The sequence below is a fragment of the Apteryx rowi genome, unplaced genomic scaffold, assembly GCF_003343035.1.
Source record: "Apteryx rowi isolate R43461 unplaced genomic scaffold, aptRow1 scaffold_386, whole genome shotgun sequence".
Lineage (NCBI taxonomy): Eukaryota > Metazoa > Chordata > Aves > Apterygiformes > Apterygidae > Apteryx > Apteryx rowi.
In genome coordinates this window covers 335,765-356,617 of record NW_020450374.1, presented here as the reverse complement: position 1 = coordinate 356,617, position 20,853 = coordinate 335,765, and the positions used below count along the sequence as shown (strand labels likewise).

Here is a 20,853-nt window from a genome sequence, read left to right as displayed (position 1 = left end):
TGTGTGTGAATGGGGAATCTTCTCTTATTAGGTTTTTACTTTATTTCATGAGAACAATCTTTAAAATGCATATTAAGGTGTACATGTTATTTAGATTTCTAAAGTGCCAGAAGAAGTAGGTATCAATAAAGGTAAGTTAAGTTTTAATTAATGAAAAAGTGGTTTAAATCCAGATGATGATGCATTTTCACATCAAAAACCCAGGGTAAAGAAAAACAAACCAATCCCTGCAATTTGGTCTAATTTTTGCTATATTCCGCATAAAAAATCCTGATCTAAATAAGTATACTTGCTGTAATACTTACTTCAGTGGTATTTACTATGTAGGTAGGTACACATTGGTTTCAAAACATGGAAAACTTCCATTTGGAGAACTTCTGTGCTTTACCTGTTTGAAAGTCTTTAATAGTTAGTTTTTGGTTTTTTTTTTTTCCCCCATGTGTTTTTTTAATTTAACATTCATATAATGCTTTTTAAATGGTTTGTTTTGTAGCATTCATTACCAACATAATAGGAATGTTGCTCCTATTGAGGTTCAGTGTCTCTTGCATGTTCACTACTTAAAGCATATTTTATTTTCTCAGGTTTGAGTCAGGTTCCTATGCATTTATCATGGTAATTCTTATCTGTCTTCACTTAAGACAGTAGCTGACGGTGTTTCAATATGAACTTGAACAGAAATGTTTTTTTCCTCACTGAGTTCTGCTGTAACTGGCTACTAAGTTCTATTTGATGTTTAAAATTTTCTTTACTGAATTCTCCAAAGTCTTCAGGAGATGAGTCTTGGCAAATTTTAACTTTAAAAGAAAAATACAAAAGCCGGTGTTAATGCCCTCTTTGGAAATCAAGAGAAGTGTTAGAGTTCAGTATTATGATGTGGTTGAAGGTATCTGTTAGCAAGAAGTATGGATAGAATTTTTTGAAGTTATTTTTTATTTTTACAGGATTCAAAAAAGAAAAAGTAAACACAATTTTGGTGGCTGACTCGTGTTGCAAAGTTTTGCTTACAATTAAGTAGTAGTCCCTGAAGTATATTTTCTTTTTTTTTCTTTTTCTTTTTTTTTTTAAAGTATTGTTAATTATAACCAAATAGTCGGGATTGAAAGGAAACAGTCTCAGATAAATTTTACTTGCAAATTGTTTCCTATTCCACCAATCCAGAAATCATATTGCAGAATAATACCTAATCTAGTGTAGTTTCAGATGAGGGTTGTTAGGAGCAGCCTGGTTTCTCTCCTTTTTTTTCGTAGCCCAGGAAGTATCGACTGGGGATGCTGGATGAGAGGATAGTTCCGGTGGGATCAAAAGCAAGAAAATCAAAGAACCCTATCGGCTGTCTGGCTGACAGGTGTAAAACGGGAGTACCCATCAATATGGTTTGGTGGAACAGAGTCACAGAAAACAATTTACAGGTAAAATTATTTTTTACTAGTCACTTTTTCAGTATTTTGGATGTTTTATTTAAAATTCTGGAAAATGTTAGAAGCAGTTACTCCAAATATGGGTTGAGATTGGATCAAATACTTATTCCATGAAACAGGCATAGTGGCCCTCAAGAAGAGTGAATCTGAGAAATGTTCTTTTCTCTTCACCCACCACTGTGCCATGTGCTCTACTACTTATGTTATAATCTGTGGAGGAGAAGCAACAATAATCATATTTTATAAGCAAAGAAACACAACCTCTTATGTTAATTTTCATGTAAGGAAGGTTTCTATTGGCAAAGCTAGTGATCTCTGCTGAAATGATTGACATTCAATGCAAAAAGTTCCCCTCAATAGGGAATTTGAAAATGTAACCATCACAAAGTGTAATTTCTTCACTTTTATGTTGGAATAGTTTACATTTCTCAACTTGTGCATATGTTACTTTACTGTCTTGTTTCTGAATTTACTTTGATTCCTTAGGAGGAGAGATGCAGCTGGATTTGAGCAAATCTCATACCAAAGTAGCAGGTTATCTTTGGGATGATAATGAAGGATAATTCTTGTCTGGGAGGAATCCACTCAATGGGAATTCAAACTATATGTCCCTCAAGATAGGGTTTAGATGGAAATTATAATAATGGCTGTAACTACAACACTGCTACTGTTATTATTTTGCACTTATGTGGTGCTTTTGCTTTTTCAGAGATCTTTACTTTAGTCTTTGTGATGTTTATGTTCTTCGTTTTGACATTTTAAAGTGATTGAAATGGGTAAATCAATGATATCCTTATAACTAAAGTTGTCACCTTAGTTTTCTTTCAGTTTGCTTAATTTCTACTACATAAGGGGCAGAGCGAAACTCGTACCAGAGCCTTGTCATACCTGTGCTAGTTCTGCATTACTGAATGTTTGGACATCTTTGTCATTGAAATTGGAGTCACAGGCGATATGATGCAGGCAAACTGGTGTTACATTGCGTAGTGTCACTAAGGCTTAAGTTTATTTCAGCCCTTGTGCTGCTGGGATAGCAACAAAACCACTGGTGGGAGTAAGATGAAGGAAAAAATAAAGGAAACATTGGTGGACCAGGACCAGGCAAGGTTGCAGAGGAGTAGCTGGAGTTAGTGAAGCACATTTCTCTCAAGTGAAAAAGGACCGAAGGCCTGAAGACTTACTGCATTGTATCTAATGGGAGTGCAGAACTTAACTAGTAGACAGTTGCTCTGAGAAGAGAGAAATTAGGGAATCAGTTTTCAAATTTTAAGTGGATGCTGAAGGGCAGGAAAAGCCCTGTTTGTTCTCATGTTCTTCATTGTTGTCTCTTACATTCTGTGTCACAGAAAGGTTTGTCTTTGATCTACTCTGCTTAATAGTAAAGCAGAAAAATTCAGTGTTTCTGGAAACTGGAAAGCCAATAGCCTGAGACTCGGAGCTTCTGACCAGGAGCAGTTATCTTTTCAGTACCTGTGCCCCCTAAATTTGTGTTAAAATTGGGGCAAAGGAAAGCTTGAAGTCTCCTAGTTTCCTGAAGTAGAAGTGGCCATGGCTTTGGGATCTGCTGCAGAAAGTGTGGCCTTTGAAGGGCAAAGGAATGTTTTTGCACAATTGCAAGTTCTTTTGTTGTGCCAGAATTTTAACTACGTAATTGAGTTAAAAAATCTTGTGTTGTACACAGTTTATTACACAATATAATTATGTAGTGTCCCATGAAGACATGGGATTTTTAAAAAGTGTATGTATGCATGTCTGGTGGGGAAAAAAGAACAGAAAGCTGTTCCAGCCATAGAAAGTACAATTGAAGACAAGGCGGGGGGATTGCAGAGAAATAGTGGAGTTGGGCAAGAATGAACAAAGAAAGGCATAAAAACAGGCTGTAGGTCAGATCGTGAGGACATATGAAGTTCTATATAGATGAGAGACTGAATTTTAGCTGAACAACTTCATTCTAATCACTGTAAATCTTTGCATGCTAGTGTGAATATCTAAGTTACTGCTAAAACAAAGGTTGAGAACTGTTAAAAATTAGAAATGTTAATTGTAAAAGCACAAAAAGCAGCTATAGTTACTGGGGAGGTTTGGCACATGAAACTATTTAAAAACCTGTAGTTTGATACTGAGATTTCAGATTGACTTTGTTTTTCTACTTTAGGTATGTAATCCACAGATAACATTGGCCTCTTCATTTTTTGAAAAACAGGCTGTTTAGGGATGTTTTGCAGGTGTGAATATAGGTTATACTAACTAAATTTAGGCTGATGGTGAGTACTAAGCAATAATAAGTAGAACAGTTGCATTATGATGAGAGTACATCTGTTTGAGAGCATTTTTTTCCTTTGTTTGAAGATGAGAAAACAGTATTACATCTCAAAATTGCTGAAGGCTTGCAATGTTGTCTTTAAGTCTTGGTATAGGTGTTCAAGTTCATGTGTTTATTTGAATGCCTGCTCTTCCGGATCTATGATTTAGAATGTGGGAAAGACACTGTATTTCATGGCACAATGTTAAGCRCCATCTTTAAAGGCTTAGAGATTTTTGTCAGAAAAGTGGCTGGTTTATGAAACAAGGTAATTCATGAGGTATCTTATAAAACAATATAACCATTTCTCATGCATGGTTATGAACAGATCTGTTTACTTTAAATACTTTGTCAAGCTTACGTGATTACTACAGAGCTATGTAAACTGAACTGAGTTCTATTCTGGGTTGTATGTTTAAAAAACAACAACAAAAAATCTAAGTTTTTTTTTTCTTCAGTTGTATGTCCTACTCTATATTAGGAAACATCCTGGGCTACTACAGCACCATACGATTCATATTTTAATATCAAATGCTGGTTCTGCTTAAAATAATAGGAATAGATACAACTTTAGAGATCAGCTCTTGAGCACCATGAATAACTGATTTTTTGTTACTTGACTAAAAAATTCTTAGTGAATTTCTTTCTCAAATGTTTTGCATCAAGAAGATGGATTTTTAGAAACGATTCAGTTTTTATAATACTTTGAAATATTTTGCTAAAGAAACATTGAAATATTCTGAGGCTTTTACAAGTTTACTTTTAAGTGACATCTACTTGCCAAATTTAACAAAACTTTGCTAATAGTTTTGTCTGAGCCTTTGTCCTGATGAAGAAAATCTTCAGCCAAGAAATTTTACCCAGTTCTAATGAATTTGCCTATAACTCCTCTGAAAGAGCACTAGAGTAGTTCAGCTAATAAAGTTGATATTCAAATGAAATTTATAGAGCTTATAATGGTATGTGTAATGTGGTGACTTGTCACAGTAATTGAGATAAAGAAGCATTTTGCCCAAATTCACTAGTGGAAGGGGAAGAGATTTGTTTTAAAGTCCTTAGCAACCTCCAGTGTCTGATGGGCTGCTCTGACATCCCAGAATGTATCCTTCTCTGATGTCATGGTTATCATGGAATCCAAGTGGAACGGAGAGATGGCTCTTGCCATTTATGTAATGTGAACTTCATTATATGGCGTATCTGACCATTAAATACTTGCATGTTTTTGGATGAATAAGAGACATTCTGAAAACTATGCCAAATAATTAAAGTAGACTGGCAGAGAACTGGCTTGAGTATAGTTTAGTGGTGGTGTTCTGTGACCATTACAGGATTATGCAATTCGGGGTGTCAGAACAGATCAGCATGAATTTGGAGGTGAAGGAGAACATAAAAAGAGGACAAAAAGGCTTGTTTCCAGTTTTTAGCATGGTAAGTACATTAGCACATTCTTCTGAAATAAAATGAAATCTGTCTTTAGGTAGCTGGCTTTGACTGGGCTTTGGTAGAACTTGTAACTAGAACTAATACAAATAAGGAGTATTCTAGCCGCAGAAATGGAGGTTGTGGCTTTGCCGCTGCTGTGCAGTTCTGTTTGTGGTGAGGTACTGAACTGGAAGTAAGAGACGGAAGGCCAGTTTCCACAGTACTACTGTGGGCTCCCTGCCTGACTTTCAAAAGCCTGCCTAATATTTGTGTCTTAGTTCCCTATCTGTACTATAGAATACTTCTGTACTTCAGGGCATGTTGAGGATTAATTCACAAAAGTACTGGAGTGTTGGGCATTTATCATTAAGGAGGGTAGAGAAAAATCCTAARTATTGCAATAGATATCTGATGAAACGGGAATTTTCATCTCATTTCTGGATACAAAAAACCTTTAACATATACAACTCCTCAATATACAGTACATAAGTATTGCTTGTTGCTCTACAGCTCTCCAACAATGGCCTTTGTCCATAGAGATCCATACCTTTTTATTCTAGGCCGGTTGCTTTAAGTTCTTTCTTTACCTTCATCTGCAACTTCCTTTAAGGAGTTTTTAGTTCCTTCTGTGGTACCCACAATGGATCTGTTTATGTTTTAACTTTATTCCCTTTTATATGTTTAAAAGCATGAAAGTCACCAGGTAGATGAGCCTTGTGCTTAATGGTGACATTGAGCTATTTTATAGTTTCCTCCTTTCTTAGACCTTTTGTGGTTTCATCTTTATTATCTGTATCATGTTTGAATTTAAGTCTGAATTTAGTCTAAATTTGTATGTGTTTTATAACATACTTTGCATTCTCTTACATACAGAAGTAGTACAGAACTTTTATTTGTGTATAGAGTTGAATGGACTGGATTTGATGGGTTTTGTTTGAAAGTTTCATTGTAAAACTGACTGAAAAGAGGTTCTTGTGCCTTTAAGACAGCTCAAATATAAAGAATCTGAAAATAAATTGATTTTTGGTGAAATTTGTTCATGGAATCATTCTGATTAAGAATGCATGATGCGGATATTAGTTCAGCTAGTGCCTGTTGGGGGGTGTGGGATGTGTTCTCCCCCTGCCCTGGTTTAGTATGACAGTATTTTTGGAATATACCAGAAGAAGGGGGATGAGATTTAAATTGGCCAAGCTAAGAGGAAAAAGGAATGATGGCAGTTTTAGCAAATGTATGTATTTGAAGTTACTTTATTTTAGGGTGTTTTTTTAGTAAAATGTAATATAGCTGACAGAGCTAGGTTTGTTTAATGCAGCTTGTAGAAAACATGTAAATTAAAATGCTTTGGAATCATTTTGTATGTGCCTCTTTAAAGATTTCTAGAAATAATAAGGACATCTGCAGTTGAAACTGAAAATAGTAGCTGGATTTTTGATTTTTATTTGGATTTTAAGAGTTGCATTCATTTCTTCACTTTTTAACATCATAGAATRAATACTTAAAGAACACAGAATGAATAATGCAATACTATCTCCTTTCATTTCTCAAAACGTTCGATGAATGGTGGTGTTTTGTTTTGTTTTTTTGTGTTTTAAGATTAAATCTGAATTGGTTAAATTTTCAGCCTRGTCTAGTGTAAAGGAGTTACTTTACTCTGAGATGAAGAATTAATGATCAATTAAGGGAAACTTGTCTATTTTGAAACTGTGCTGTRAGAAATTGGAGCACAATATAGAATGAAGATGATGTTTCTTCCTAATTAGATACAGATTTCAACCTCAAATATTTTTACTCAACTCTCTGTTTAGGGAGTTTGATAAGATTCTACACAGAAAACTAAATGGTACAGTTTAAGAAATAGTGATCTTTTATACTGAGATTTTTTTCAAGCTTACCACTGACTCAAACACTGACAGCTTGCCACTGTTAAGAGCCTGGCTTCCTAATTTTGTCATATTTGTATACTCACAGAATATGTGAGTACAGAATATGTTGTCTGCAATGTTTGAAGAACAATGAAAAGATCAGCACTAAAGAACTAATAGTTGATATTCCATTCCCTCACTTATTTGAGGTGGGAAGAGTCTACATGCTATGGATGTGTTTGGGATATGTTTTGTATTATTTCTATTGAAAGAAGCATATGCAGAAAAATTAGTATTGTGGTTCAGATTAAAATACTTCTGGAGATGTTCTAAGAACTGCAACCTCACATAAATGTAATGCATATTTATATGTTCCCTATGGCGTAAAATTTTCTGACAAAGCATTAGCAGAGTTTGGAGCTCAGATATATTTCTGATTTTAGAAGACAGCTTGAATGTTGAGAAGAATCTTTTAAAAATTGGAACCAAAATTTAAATCTTTTTTTGACAAATGGAGAAGGTCTTGGCTTATAACTTGATGTTTGTAACGTCACAGAGAAGTAAAACAGGCTTTTATAATAAAGGGGCTAGTTATGCAAATCAAAGCTATTTACCCATAAAAAGTGCTTACATCAAAGTTGCATAGAAACAACTCACCATCTTTTCAGTTTTGATTCTGATCCTGTCAGAATTGTGATACAAAAATGAATGAAAACTGAATTTCCTTTGGGCTCATGACCTAACTTGCTATTCATAACTCTACAGCATAACAGCAAACTGCCTTAGCACTTTTCTAGGTTAGGATCTCTTACTTCGATAAACTGAAACTTTGACTGGTTAAAGTGGAGTTCTCAAGCAATTTCATTTAAAAATGATGACTGATTGGGTCTCTAAACAGTCACTTACCTAAGTGGTCTATTAACATTTTGCAGAATGTCTTTAGAGATTAAAAGCAGTCCTGTTCTGTAGGCACTGATTGAATCAATTATTAAAAGTGAGACATGTTTAGCCAGAATGGTGTGGGTGGGATTTGGGGAGCTCCCTACTGTGCCATTTAAGGCTGAGGATATCTTGCAGAAGGTGGTCTTTCTTTCCAGTTGCATATTCCAAATTTTTTGCCATCTCCTGCTCTTGTCTCCTAGTTGACCAGTATTTAGATGTGGTAGCTCTTTGGATGTGCCATAGCTACATTTAAGGGTGGAGAACTTAGATCTCATGTTGTTGTTTGAAATGTTGAGGTTTTGATAAGATTCTACAAATACTTTGTCCCTTGCTCTCCTATTTGTTTTGTTTGAATTTTCAGCTGTATCACTACTTGGGCAAATTTCATTCAACTCTCTACTACCCCTTTCATTTTCTCCAGTTTCATTGCAGAACTGGCCAAATTGTTTCATGCCAGATTTTAGCCAGAGAAGCACATTCCCTCTAACAGTTATTCCTGTACCTAAAGTTCAGATAGATCAAAAATGTTACCTTTTGAGTTTAAATGTGTTAGTAAGCGGTTTTTAGTCTGTGTAATGCAACTTCCTATTTAGTGCCTTAACTAAATGTGTTGAATCATTTTAGGTTGCTTATGAACTTTTAACCATCTAAGTCCAAGTGTTTTAATTCACCAGTCTGCATATTTGGTTGTCACACTTCTTTAATGTTCAGACGTGCACATATAGAGTGACTAATATGTGACATAATAATGTAGTTAGAACTTACTATGTGGTTTAAGGTGGAATATAGTGTTTCATTCCTGATCTATTACAGGCTACGTTATATTCTTACTATTTGCTTTTAAACACGAGCATCATCTTTAATTTTACAACTTTGAGTCCTCTTTCCTTTCTAATACTTTGAAGTACATTAATATTAATGATATCTGGCTGAAGTCTCCAAATAAAAATGTTAAAAACAAATTCATGCAGAAAAAGAGTACTTTTCAAATACTTTTTCTTCACTGTCTAAATTAGTGTTTTATAATCGCAATTCTTTAATATGAGACTAATTTAACATATCTGATGTTATTTTGCTCATATTGGTGGAAATCTACGTAATTTAACTTACAGTTGTTTTTTATTTCAAACCTGCCTAAAACCAAAGTCATCCAATACGATTTGCTTTAAAAACATCATGGATTATCTTAACAGCATCTTTTGCCTATTCAAAGTTTTGGTACTAACTTTTCATTTTACATCTTTTGTTTAGACAGGTTTGAGATGTACTCTTGATGCAACTTAATAAACTTAACAATGAATACATAATAATCTTCAAGCTCTTTAGTGTGTTCATGTACTAATCAGCTTTATTTCTTGGCTTAATTTCATATTTCTTCCACTAATAATGTCTCTTGCAACTGGCTGTCCATTAATCAGCTTTTTGCCCTTTGAGCTCCAATTAGGATTTTCTTTTTCTATAGAAAAGAAAAACCGTTGCACAGGCTTGAAGAGAAATTCAGTCAGTTGTAATGTATTTTATATGCTAGTAAATAGGAAATGTTTGATAGTCACTTTGCTGCTATTTGTTTCTGTGGTACTAAATTAAAACTTGTCATTAAAGGTTCTAGGTAGATGGAGTATTTCATTAAAACAGAAGCTAACCTCACAAAAAAGGGACATACAGGACCATCTGAAAGAGAGGCAGAGATGACCCTTCGTTAGTAGAAATGTTTTTTGCTGCTTTGAACCTGCTACTTAGTTTGAGATGACTTCTCTAAAATCACATAGCAACAGTCTGTGCAGCAGTGGCAAGGCTTCCTCGCTGTCAAGTCTGTTCTCCAAATGTCAATATAATATAATAGATGCTCATGAGAAGCCTTTTGCAAAGTGTTTGTATGAATTCATACCTCAGCTGTTCATATGGAAAGCTTGCTAATACTATATTTCGGATGTAAGCTAGAGAGAAACATTTAAATATGTTTGTGCAGATCAGCTTCCCATATCTGCTGTTCTTGTCAACAAGCCGTACATAACTTAAATTATTCCCCTTGCCCTCAGTAGGCTTGCCTAGAAAATATTTTTTACCAAATAGGTATTGTCCCTATCTTCACACTTAAAATAAACATTTAATTTACATTTGTTTTTAAACAGACACCAAATCCTACTGCAAGTGAATTTATTCCTAAAGGAGGATCAACCTCCAGGCTGAGTAATGTATCCCAGTCAAATATGTCTGCCTTCTCTCAAGCCCTGTTCTCTCACCCCTCCATGGGAAGTCCTGCTACTGCTGGGCTAGCACCAGGTAAGTTGAGAATAATGTTTTGCAGTAAATTTGCTTCTTTTAATTTATAGTTACGTTAAACATAATCCTGTAGAGCTAGTGATCAGGCTAATCATGTATAAATCTAGACACTTATATTCTTGAAGAGTTTCTTAAAATTAAGAGCTAAAATAGGAAAAGTGTAGTAACTTGGGTTTTGTTTTTTAGTAGTATGGAAATCACACTGCAGGCCATGAAATCTATTCAGCCACCACAGCACTGAAGTTAACTGAAGCTGACTTACCGTGCTTCTTGGGGGTAAAAGAAGTGTTGAATTACTACATGCTTACTGTGCTCTGTGCTGCCCTTGCTACAGCAGTGCCTGAAGTAGATTTAAACTAGCTGTGGTCCAGAAATAAAGTGCATTCTAAAAAAAATATGCTCTATGCTCTGATTACAGTATGTTTGTCCGTTCTTTTGATTTATTTCAAGAGTATGTAATCTAGATGCGATTATTTTCAGTGTTAATGAGCATATATTAAAAAATATTGATAATAACCAAGAAAGAAGACAAGCTTATCCTAAAATTATTTGCATTGCAAAGTATTCATTAATAGTTATTGTATCTGTCACATCAGGTAATCTCACTTTTAAAACTGATTTTGAATTATTTCCCATGTTTAAAACTCTTATCTAAATGTGTTCCATGCAGTCATAGAATTCTGAGTGACAAGATTTTTTAGGCTTAAAAAGCTCAAGCTGTTCATGCTTCTTTTGGAATTATGATCTTAAAAAGTTAACTTAGTTCTAATACTTGTTATGTATAAAAATGAAATAATTTTAAGATCCGCAGATCTGGATGTTACACATCCTAGATTCTTTAGCAAATTTCCTTACATAAAGTCTCTTGTGATGAATGCAAATTGGGTACCTGCCAGAAAACTAAAAAGGGCAAATATTGTAAATGTTTGGGGGTTTTAAGCAATTTTGGCAATTACCATCTATTAAACTGACTTTCGGACTTTCCAGAAACAAGGGGATAGGCATCAGTATCAACACTAATGAAGCCAGCACTTAACTAGTGTAATCTTATAACAACAAGAACAGGCTAGGAAAGCTTTTGATACTTCTGCTGACCAAATTAACATAATGCAGTACTGTGTCTGATTCATACTATGTTGTGCTGTACAGTCTTATTGGAAAACTGTTGTGTTTATATGCCTCTCAGCCTTGTCACCGGGATTGAAAAGTGTAAAAAGGATTAAATAGAATACAATAAAATGATCTACTTTTGGAAAGTGTCCAGTGGGATCTCAGAGGGATCCTTCACGGTCCAATTTCTTGACTATCTGTAAGTAATACATTGAAAGGATAAGTAACACTATTGATGAAAGAAGTACTTGCAAAAATTAGAGGACCTAGAAACATAGATGCCAAACTATCTAGGTTCAAATGCTATTGTTTGTTTATGGAGAAGAAGGGATGGGGAAGTATTCACAAGAGTAAACTTTAGGAAAATGTGGCTTGTTCCTTGCTCTTCCTGTATAGTTAGTGTATTGAATATAGTTCAGAGCTGGGTGCTCCGAATTTCTCTAAAAGTTTGTCTCCCTCCATTGATTGCAGTATTTTCTGGATCCAAGTATACTTCATAAATAACACACTTAAACATTTATTTAAATGGCTTAGCTGTCAGTCGTATACATCCACAGAAACTTCTGTTATCTCAAGGTGAATTAGGAGGTGTTCTTTCTGAAAGATTACGCTCTTAAGAGAAGAATATTTATCTGTGGGGAAAACTTCACCATCTAGGTCATACTGGATAACATAACAAAGAAGAATTAAACATGTTGTGAAATTGTCATTAAAAATGATTTTTTGGGGGATCTGTTACAAAGTTATTGATAAGCTGAAGAGAATTCAAAATGAAAAGAACGTTAAGTGTTTGTAAGAATTTTCTTTTAAATAAACATGAGTCTCCTTCCAGTTAAATGATGTATATTCTCCAGTAGAATAACTTTCAGAAAGCATGTAAAAGATTTATGTATTTGCAAGAGATTTAAGATTGCTTACAGTAGCTTACAGCATACTGGAGGAAATCCTTATTTCAGAAGGAATAAGGAAATATTGTAGGAATGATTTGTTAAAAGTTCCATAGTTTAATTCCTTCATTACAAAGTAGATAAATGATGAGTGCAATCCTTTGATTTCCCTCTTGAGGACAGAAAAAAACTAACAGTTCTTTCATAGCTCTAATTTTGGAGATTTCACTAAAAGTAGGTGTAAATCAAAAAGATTTTGACATCTAGTATTTGAAAAGTAACTTCACAAAATGGGATGTTCCTGGAAAATATATTTGTTCCACCTGTCTTATCGGCAGTGCTGCGGAAATGCTGAAAAAAATGACAGATGAAACCAAACATACTGTATTAGACAACTTTTTGTTTTCACACCTGACATCTCTATTATGGCACAGCATGGAAGAAGGCTAGTCCTACTTTTACATGTCTTTTCTACTTAAGTGCTTTATGGCATAATCTCACCACACAGTCACTTGTCTTGATCTCCATAGCTTTCAATATAATACTAAAACACAGTGATGAGGAAACAGTGCCACTTATAGCTGGGGGAAACTGTCCTATTGAACAGTTTTGAACAGGTCTGTCCCTCCTCCACAAGCCTTTTTTCCTTAAGCTCCCCAAGATAATACTGCATTGTAGCTCCTTCCATTCCCATGCTTGCAAACACTTCCTGTTTAGGAAGACTTAAATTAGTTTTATCCCAAATAAAATTAAGGAGGAGGAGGAAGAACTGATGACTCTGAAGTTGTTTAGGGAATTAGGCAGATCTAATTAACTTGGACATACACAATTACAATGCTAATGACCTGATGGAAAACCTATAGTAAAAGGGAGTGTTCAAAAATTTCTTGAAAGCTGCATCTTTAAATTCAGAGAAGCAGTCTGATTTTATTATTTACTTTGATTAGTCGTTTCTTGAAGTGGACCTAGTCTAGAATGTCTCTAAAGTACAGAACACTATGTTGATAAAGCATTTAACGTTATTAAAATTTTATCTTTGACCTCTGAATGTGTTATCATTAGTGGCATAGGATAAGGCTGTAGTGAGTAAATTTGTGGGCAAAGGTGTAAGAAAATGTGTGTAGAACACTTGTTGGATTCCTCTTTTTTTTTTTTTTAAGTATTTATGTTGTAGGCCAACTGTTTTGCATACATGTGAGCTTAATGAAATCCTACCTCAGTCACTAAGTTGCAAATTTTCATTGAATGAAAAAACTGTAGACATTGAATCTGTGATGAGAATTCATTCTTTATGCCTTTCCTTTAATCCTGCTTATCTGTATGAATTCACAGATTTGAAATACAACTTAATTTTTAATTCAAACATATTACATATATTACAAAGCTTTGTTAGAAGCATTATGCCATAAAATATCTTTGAAATTCAGCTGAGACAGTGCTCAAAGTGTGCCACTTCCCATTCTTCAGTCACAATGAAACTTCAAAAATTAAAACAATGCAAGAAGTGAAAGTATAGCAGTAAAGCGGGACAATTTAATGTTTATATGTGAATATGATCTCCTTCTCTACCTAAAATGCATACAGCAGCATGAGATCCAGATATATGTAGATGATTTATACAGTAGCTTTTAACATTACAAGAAGACTTTCAAAGCCTGCAAACATTATTTTGATATTAGTATGATACCATGACAGCTATCGTTATTTTTACTGGATAAAACCTCCCAATATCTGTAGAAAAATAAAATGTTAGGACATACAGGACCATTTGTTTTTGTATTAATAATCTGAAAAAAGTATATGAATAATGCTGCGCTATCCTTTAATATACACTTGTTGTTTTATCAAGATGCCAACCCCCTCCCCAAGTTATTTCAACACAGAAAGTAAAACAGTTCTCAATTATAATCTTTGAGGTTGTTTGTTTGTTTTGTTTTTGTTTTTTTCAGCATTACAAAAATTGAGAACTATTCTAATGCCAGGAAGAATAAAGATTATAACTTATACTTGAAACTTGCCTAACAAATAAATTTAAATTGTCATTTTCTCTCTAAAAGAACTATTAGAGAACTAGTTCTGTTTAGAACTATTATTTGCTAAACTGTAGTAGTCCAATTATCAGATCAGAAATAGGTCTATACAGAAATTTTTCTGTCTCAGCATTGTGACATAGCAAAGTATTTGTTTTTCAGATGTGAATAACTGAAGTGAAAGAAGCCCTTTTTCCTTGTCTTACCTTGCAAGATAGTATTTGACTACTTCCTGAAGGGAATAAAGATTCATTGAAAAAAGGAATTGAAAGCTGTCTTTACTAGTAGATGAGGTTCAGGAAGGGCAATCTGAAGCAGCTTTTTTGGTGTTTGTGTCTTAGTACTCCTACTGGCATTTGAATTTTAATACAGGAGAACTTTAAACTCTGGCTCATAAAGAAAACTTAAGTATTATTTTTGTCAGGATTAGTGGCATGTTTATTTAAAAAGAAATGGGGGGAGGGAGATAAAATATTACTGTAATTAGAATAGGAAAAATCTGGTTTGCCTATGCCCTCATGTGGACAAGCATCTATGTAAATTGTCCTTGTTTAAAAAAAGCTTGTCTAATTCTGTGAGAAGTGGTTCCACGCTCACCATGTTGTTACAAGCCCCATATTCAGTATTGTCGTCTTCCTTCAATGTCAGTCACTAGGAATATATGTTCACCTTCTAATACAACAGGCTTAAAAGTCTTTAACCACTTCCTCTCATTTTCTTTCCTGCAGTAATTTCTAATTGCTGCCTATCTCAGGTGTTTTACTTATGTTCTGCCATCTCATTTTATCTCATTGTGGTTAAATATTAATATTAGTAAGGCTCTGAGTGATTAAAGTCCCAATGAAGTTGGTGAGAACTGTTCGAGTTTGTGAATCCAAATTTATCTGCCTCCATAAGTACCTAGCAGTGCATCAGTTTCGCTGTATTAGATGAGTTTTTTTCTTGTTTTTGTATCTGGCCTTGGACTTTTAAGGCTAATACTTGTTTATTCAGTTTGTGCAGCATTTAGTGCAGGTCTCTTAAAGGATCTCTCACCTCAAATGTTTGCTGCCTCATCCCATTGGAATCCACCATAGCAATAGCAGCAAGTTTCTTGCAATCCATAGTGTGTTGCTCTAGTAGTGTAAGAATAAACTCTAGTCAAAATTCTTTCACATCTTGTGCTTATGTATATTGACAAATGAGAAGCCCATGTATTCTGTCCACCAGATGATCTTCATCAAACTCTCAAGGTTCTTCCAAACTCAAACTTAGCTGAGGCTGGAATGGCATTTGAAGTGATTTGCACAACTCTGCAGTTACCTTTCTTTTCTTTCTCTCTTTCATTACTAATCAAAAAGACATTAAGGGTTTTGTATGTACAACTATTTCTTTTTTCCGTTGGCAGGAATAAATTAAAACAAAGTCTTCCACTGGATATTGCTTGAAATGGCATCTATAAAAGTTGCTAGTAACAGTGATTTATTTTTTTCTTTTCCCTGAGAAATTTTCAGTTGAATTTTTAAATAATTTTAGCAAGGTTGCAAGTTGCTAGTTTTGTTTTAAGTTTAAGTGATACAGTATACTAAACTTTGTTCTACATGCAGTTTTTATTTTATAGTAAAGCAGATTTCCATTATTTTGTTCATTAGTTGATATGATGGCTGCTAGGTCGTTTTTTTGTTTTTTTTCTCCTGGTCTCTACAGCTGAACTTTCTATTGAGACAAGTTTCTTTAAGCACAAACCTCCTAGGTGTAGATTGGAATAGAGTAAAACAGACGTCAAAAACTTTCCCTCGATCAAGAGAATCGCTTGAATATTGTAGACACAAATTATAGAAGAACTGCTTCAGTTCTCTGATCATTTGAGTTAGCCTTCCTTCAAATTTTAGTTATTAAAACCCTTTCTAAAATTGTAGCCATCTGTACTATATGTGTTGAAATATTTAAGGACTGCTCAGTCACTTAAGGCAATGTTTACCTGAATGGCAAGTTTTCCTTTCTTTTGTAGCGTAAACATGATATCACAGCAATTCTTGTATAACACTCTATGGTCTTGCAGTTAATTTGTAAAGAGATTTCTAGGAGACATCTTTTTTTTCCATCAGGAAAAACTTTAAAAATTAAACAGTCTTTCAGAAATGCTTATTATAATTCACATTTTAATAAGTAAATTATGTAATGCGCTAATTAGCAAGCAGTTATTCTGCCGTACTGCTTATATATGCTTGTATATGTATACATTACTATAAAGAAAATATAAAGAAAGGCTTTGGCTGACAAATGTATATATTTTATATTTTATAAAAAGAATAACTGAAGAAGCCCAACTAAAGAGAAAGGCAAAAGATGGCCTTATGTTTTATATGAAAAATATTGTTTGTTTTCTGAAAACTACTCACTTCTCATGAACAAAATAAATAATTGTGCTGAATTATTATGCATGCTTTTTGAGATGCCAAAGAAAGTAAATTGTTGGAACCAAATTAAGGTTACAAATGTTCTACTAATATCATTAGAATAATGTAGCTTCAGAATAATTTTTTTCTCCACTTAAAATCTCATTTAAAAAAAAAGTATTATTCTACAATAAGTAGGATGAAACATTAACTTCTAAAAATAAGAATTTAACGTGTTGTCAGAAACTAATAAAAGCTTGATTTCTATCTATTGTTGTTTCATTTATTTTTATGTTTCCATATACTTACTAAACTAACTAAACTATTAATACTAGAACTGTTATTTGCTTCTGTGGGTTGTTTTTTGTTTTTTTTTTTTTTAAAGTAAGCGTAGGTGATATGTGACTACTGTAGAGAAGAAATGTGAGTATGGAAGGACTCTTATACATTACTGAGATGCAAATGTATTATCCCTTTGTATATCAACCTATAAAGACAAAGCAGAGCTAATAAATGGAAGTAATTTAAGCAGATATCTGAGTAATAATAACTGAATTTTTAATTAGAGAAAAATTTTCAGCTGTGCATACAGCATTAAGTACAAAAGTTGTGTATCTTATCTCCTTTTAAAGAAGGAATTTGGTTCAACTAATATATTTCTGATTGCTAAAACAGAAGTACACCCCAATCTGAACTGAGCAAATCCTCATTTCAAAGATGCGGTCCTTTGTATTAATCTGATCGCCTAAATATTTAGTATCTGCTACAAGTAATTCTCGGAGTTTTCTGAAGAGTAATTTCTTTTCTGTAACAACCTGGAAAACTTTTTCGTAAACTGACACTTAAACATTTATAAATAGCATATCTGTCTACAATACCTTGAATGAAATAACTAATGTATTTTTTGATAACTAGAAAGCTTGTATGCAGTACAGGTTGCCCTTGTCTTTCTCACTGTGCTATGTTTAGATGCTGAGCTTCTAAAGTTTCTGTTTAGTTGCCTGTTTTCTGTTGCACTTAGTAAACATCAGGCAGTCAAATCATTTTAAGTAAGCTTGAAAATCTGAGCACAAATACCTAACTGATTACGTATTCTGAAAAGTCGCCTATCGTTACATAACAAATTGATTTTTTTGAAGGATGAATTTTGTTGATCATTAGAAGAAAACAGATAATTTCTTCCTTAAAATTATTGAAATAACATTTTACATATTGCTTATTTGTGGGCTGTAATCATTGGCAATCTAACTCTAACAGCATGTATTCATAATGAGTGTTTATGTTATAGTAAAAGGTGAGTTATAGCTTGGCAAACTTCACTCGTGGTGAAGTAACTGTTCATGTAACTATTATGTAAACATTCACTTATGTAGTGATTAATATTTTATCTCTGTGCAGTTTAATAAACTCTCTTCTTCTAGACACAGCAGTAATTTGGTTTGTCTCCCCATTTCTACTACTCCTGCATATTTCATTCCAGTTCTTCCACATTTGTAGGTCATAAGTTCTCGAGCCCCCTTCCTCTCTGAACTAAGAAAGACTTTGGGAAAATGTATCTGTTCCAGTCTTGCTCTTACTGCTTCATCCCTTAACTCTTCCTAAAGAAGTAACGATCATTAAGCCTCTCACTTGTGCAGAATGTTATTCAGTTCTGAACCGAGTGTAGGGAAGGCTGTTTTTTCAAGCCACGGATTAGTTTTATTGGATGAGAGATTTGACCAAGAATATCTCCTTGTGTTTCTCTAAGGAATGTCACTGTCAGCAGGATCTTCTCCTCTTCATTCCCCCAAAATAACTCCTCATACATCTCCTGCTCCTCGAAGAAGAAGTCATACTCCCAACTCAGCAAACTATATGGTGCCTACTAGTGCCTCCGCTTCTGTTGCTAATGCTGTCTCTCAGCCTCCATCTACTGGCCAGGTGATCCAGAAGGAAACAGTGGGTGGAACAACATACTTCTATACTGATACAACTCCAGCACCTGTCACAGGAATGGTATGTTTGTTTTTGATACAAAAGTATGTGGAATTTTGAAATACTGATTTGGCTAATACTGTTAAAAAAATTGTGCTTAAGAATACTCTGAAACCTTTATTCTGTATAAATATTTGGCATTTTATGTTGTAATCATCCTTTAAGATTGCTGAAATGTAAAGACTAGAGAAAAGATGAGTGTTTTTGTGTATTCTTTATTTCCCCTGTGAAGAGTTTTTGTTTTTCACACAGCAGTAGAGAGAAAGCATTTTATGTATGTCTCTGTATATATACATAGAGAAAACATCAAATGTTATTTCAGATTGCTTTCATTTCTGATATGTTAAATCTTAAGTTTATAGCAGAGAAGGGAAAAGGCAGTTACAAAAATGTTAAAATATAAGAATACACACAGAGACATACCTGCACCCTTGAAATAGTTGGTAGTGAATTTCTCGTAAGGAAATGGATATGCATCTGGCAATATATTCATAACATGTGCTATGCCTGAAGACTTCATAGTTCAGTAGTTCAAATTGAAAGGATAATAGATCTCTACATTTTCCCAGCCCTCAAGGGTTTTAAACTGATTTTTAAAATGCTTTGTTCTCAGGTATTCCCAAATTACCACATTTACCATCCAGCTGCACCTCATGTTGCTTACATGCAGCCTAAAGCAAATGCACCTTCCTTCTTCATGGCAGATGAACTCAGACAGGTAAGATTATAGAGAATTTAAAAGGAAACTGCATATCTTGGAGAAAAGTAGAAAATCACCAATAGTAGAAGAGAAATAAACACACCAAATCTGTTCAGTCAATTTTCTCTATGGAGAATTTTAAAAATCTAGTTCTGCGGCAGACAAAATACCACAGAGGATGAGGGCAGGTTATAGCATACATGACTATAGTCTAAACTGCATGCCATAGTTTCCTATTCAAGTAAGTATTCTTGATGTGTGTGGTACCTTAGTGTGTTTGAGTTCATTTACATAGCATTTCTTTAAAGCTGTAATCCTATTCAGTTTTAAAATCTTTCACCAAAATGAAAGTGTATGCAGATGTTAGTTGCTGAGTGCTTCTTGAAGGGCTGGCTATGACCATTATTTCACTGTCATAGTATTAGGTGCCTCTGCCAATGCTAGTTTTGGTTAACCTGGCTTCTGCAGCCGCTTTCTTCTGTGGAAAGAGTTTATACATTCTAGCATTAATTTTTTTCAAGTGTGGTGTATGTTGTTTTTTGGTGTGTGTGTGTGTGTGTTTTCTTTTTTTTCCTGGGACTCTTGCATCAACTAGCTATTCTGGTACATGTAGTCTGCCTTTCAAAGGCACTGTACTGTTAGCTTATCAAAGATAACTGAATTATAAAGTTCAAAACTTGACGTAATTTGTTCTTCAGGAACTGATCAACAGACACTTAATAACTATGGCCCAGATTGATCAAGCTGATATTCCTGGTAAGTAAGAATTTCTTATAAACTAAGCTGTGATCATAGGCACAGTTGCACAAAAATATTCAATAATATTAATAGCATCTTGCAAAAAAAAATCTGTTTTTAATTTTTCATGAGGTCTTAATCATCAGCCTGGACTGAGGATAACCTGATGCAATGTTTTTAATATGTTGGATTTCAAAGCATTTCATAAATATGAAGTTTGTTTCTTGCTTCTGTTAACTTTTCTTACGTATTTTTTTTATTTATAATGAAACTTTTTAATGATCCAGAATAATTAATTATTGAAAAAGGGAATTAAGGGTATGTAGCCTTGTGAAAGCGTTGTATTATTTTGCACATATTAGGTGTCCCTTTAAAGGATGCATTTATTCTCCAGTGCTACATATAAAGTTAGCAAACTAGGTTGTTTTAAGCAAATCAGTTCATATGATATCAGAGAAGGCATTGTACTAGTTCTTGTCTGGCAGGAAAAATGTATACAATTCATTGTGATTAGGTTTTTGGAGAATTTGCAGTTGACTGTGATCATCTTTGTTTAAACAGATTGTTTTGGGTGCAGTGTCCTTGCTTTTCTACTGTGTTTTAATAAAGCAATGATAACAGTCTAAAATGTGGTTTAGTTAAATGAGGTACAAGTGTATCTCTTCCAGGGATAATCTCTTAATCCAATTTGAAAACCTTTCAGAACCTCTCTCTTTCTCTCTCTTTCTCTCTCTTTCTCTCTCTTTCTCTCTCTTTCTCTCTCTTTCTCTCTCTTTCTCTCTCTTTCTCTCTCTTTCTCTC

General features: G+C 34.0%; 1 protein-coding gene across 12 annotated transcripts in view; it reads left to right on the top strand.

Moving 5' to 3' along the window:
- Positions 1-20,853, top strand: part of PAN3 (poly(A) specific ribonuclease subunit PAN3) — an 83,566-nt gene that overhangs the window by 35,095 nt on the left and 27,618 nt on the right. For 10 of the 12 annotated variants that reach the window (XM_026074307.1, XM_026074314.1, XM_026074315.1 and 7 more), the window contains 5 exons: positions 1,251-1,412; positions 10,085-10,235; positions 18,388-18,635; positions 19,228-19,332; positions 20,013-20,070. In XM_026074307.1, the coding sequence (XP_025930092.1) occupies positions 1,251-1,412; positions 10,085-10,235; positions 18,388-18,635; positions 19,228-19,332; positions 20,013-20,070 (724 nt within the window). The remainder of the gene's footprint in view (positions 1-1,250; positions 1,413-10,084; positions 10,236-18,387; positions 18,636-19,227; positions 19,333-20,012; positions 20,071-20,853) is intronic. The other 2 variants (XM_026074313.1, XM_026074311.1) reach the window with 1 other exon arrangement.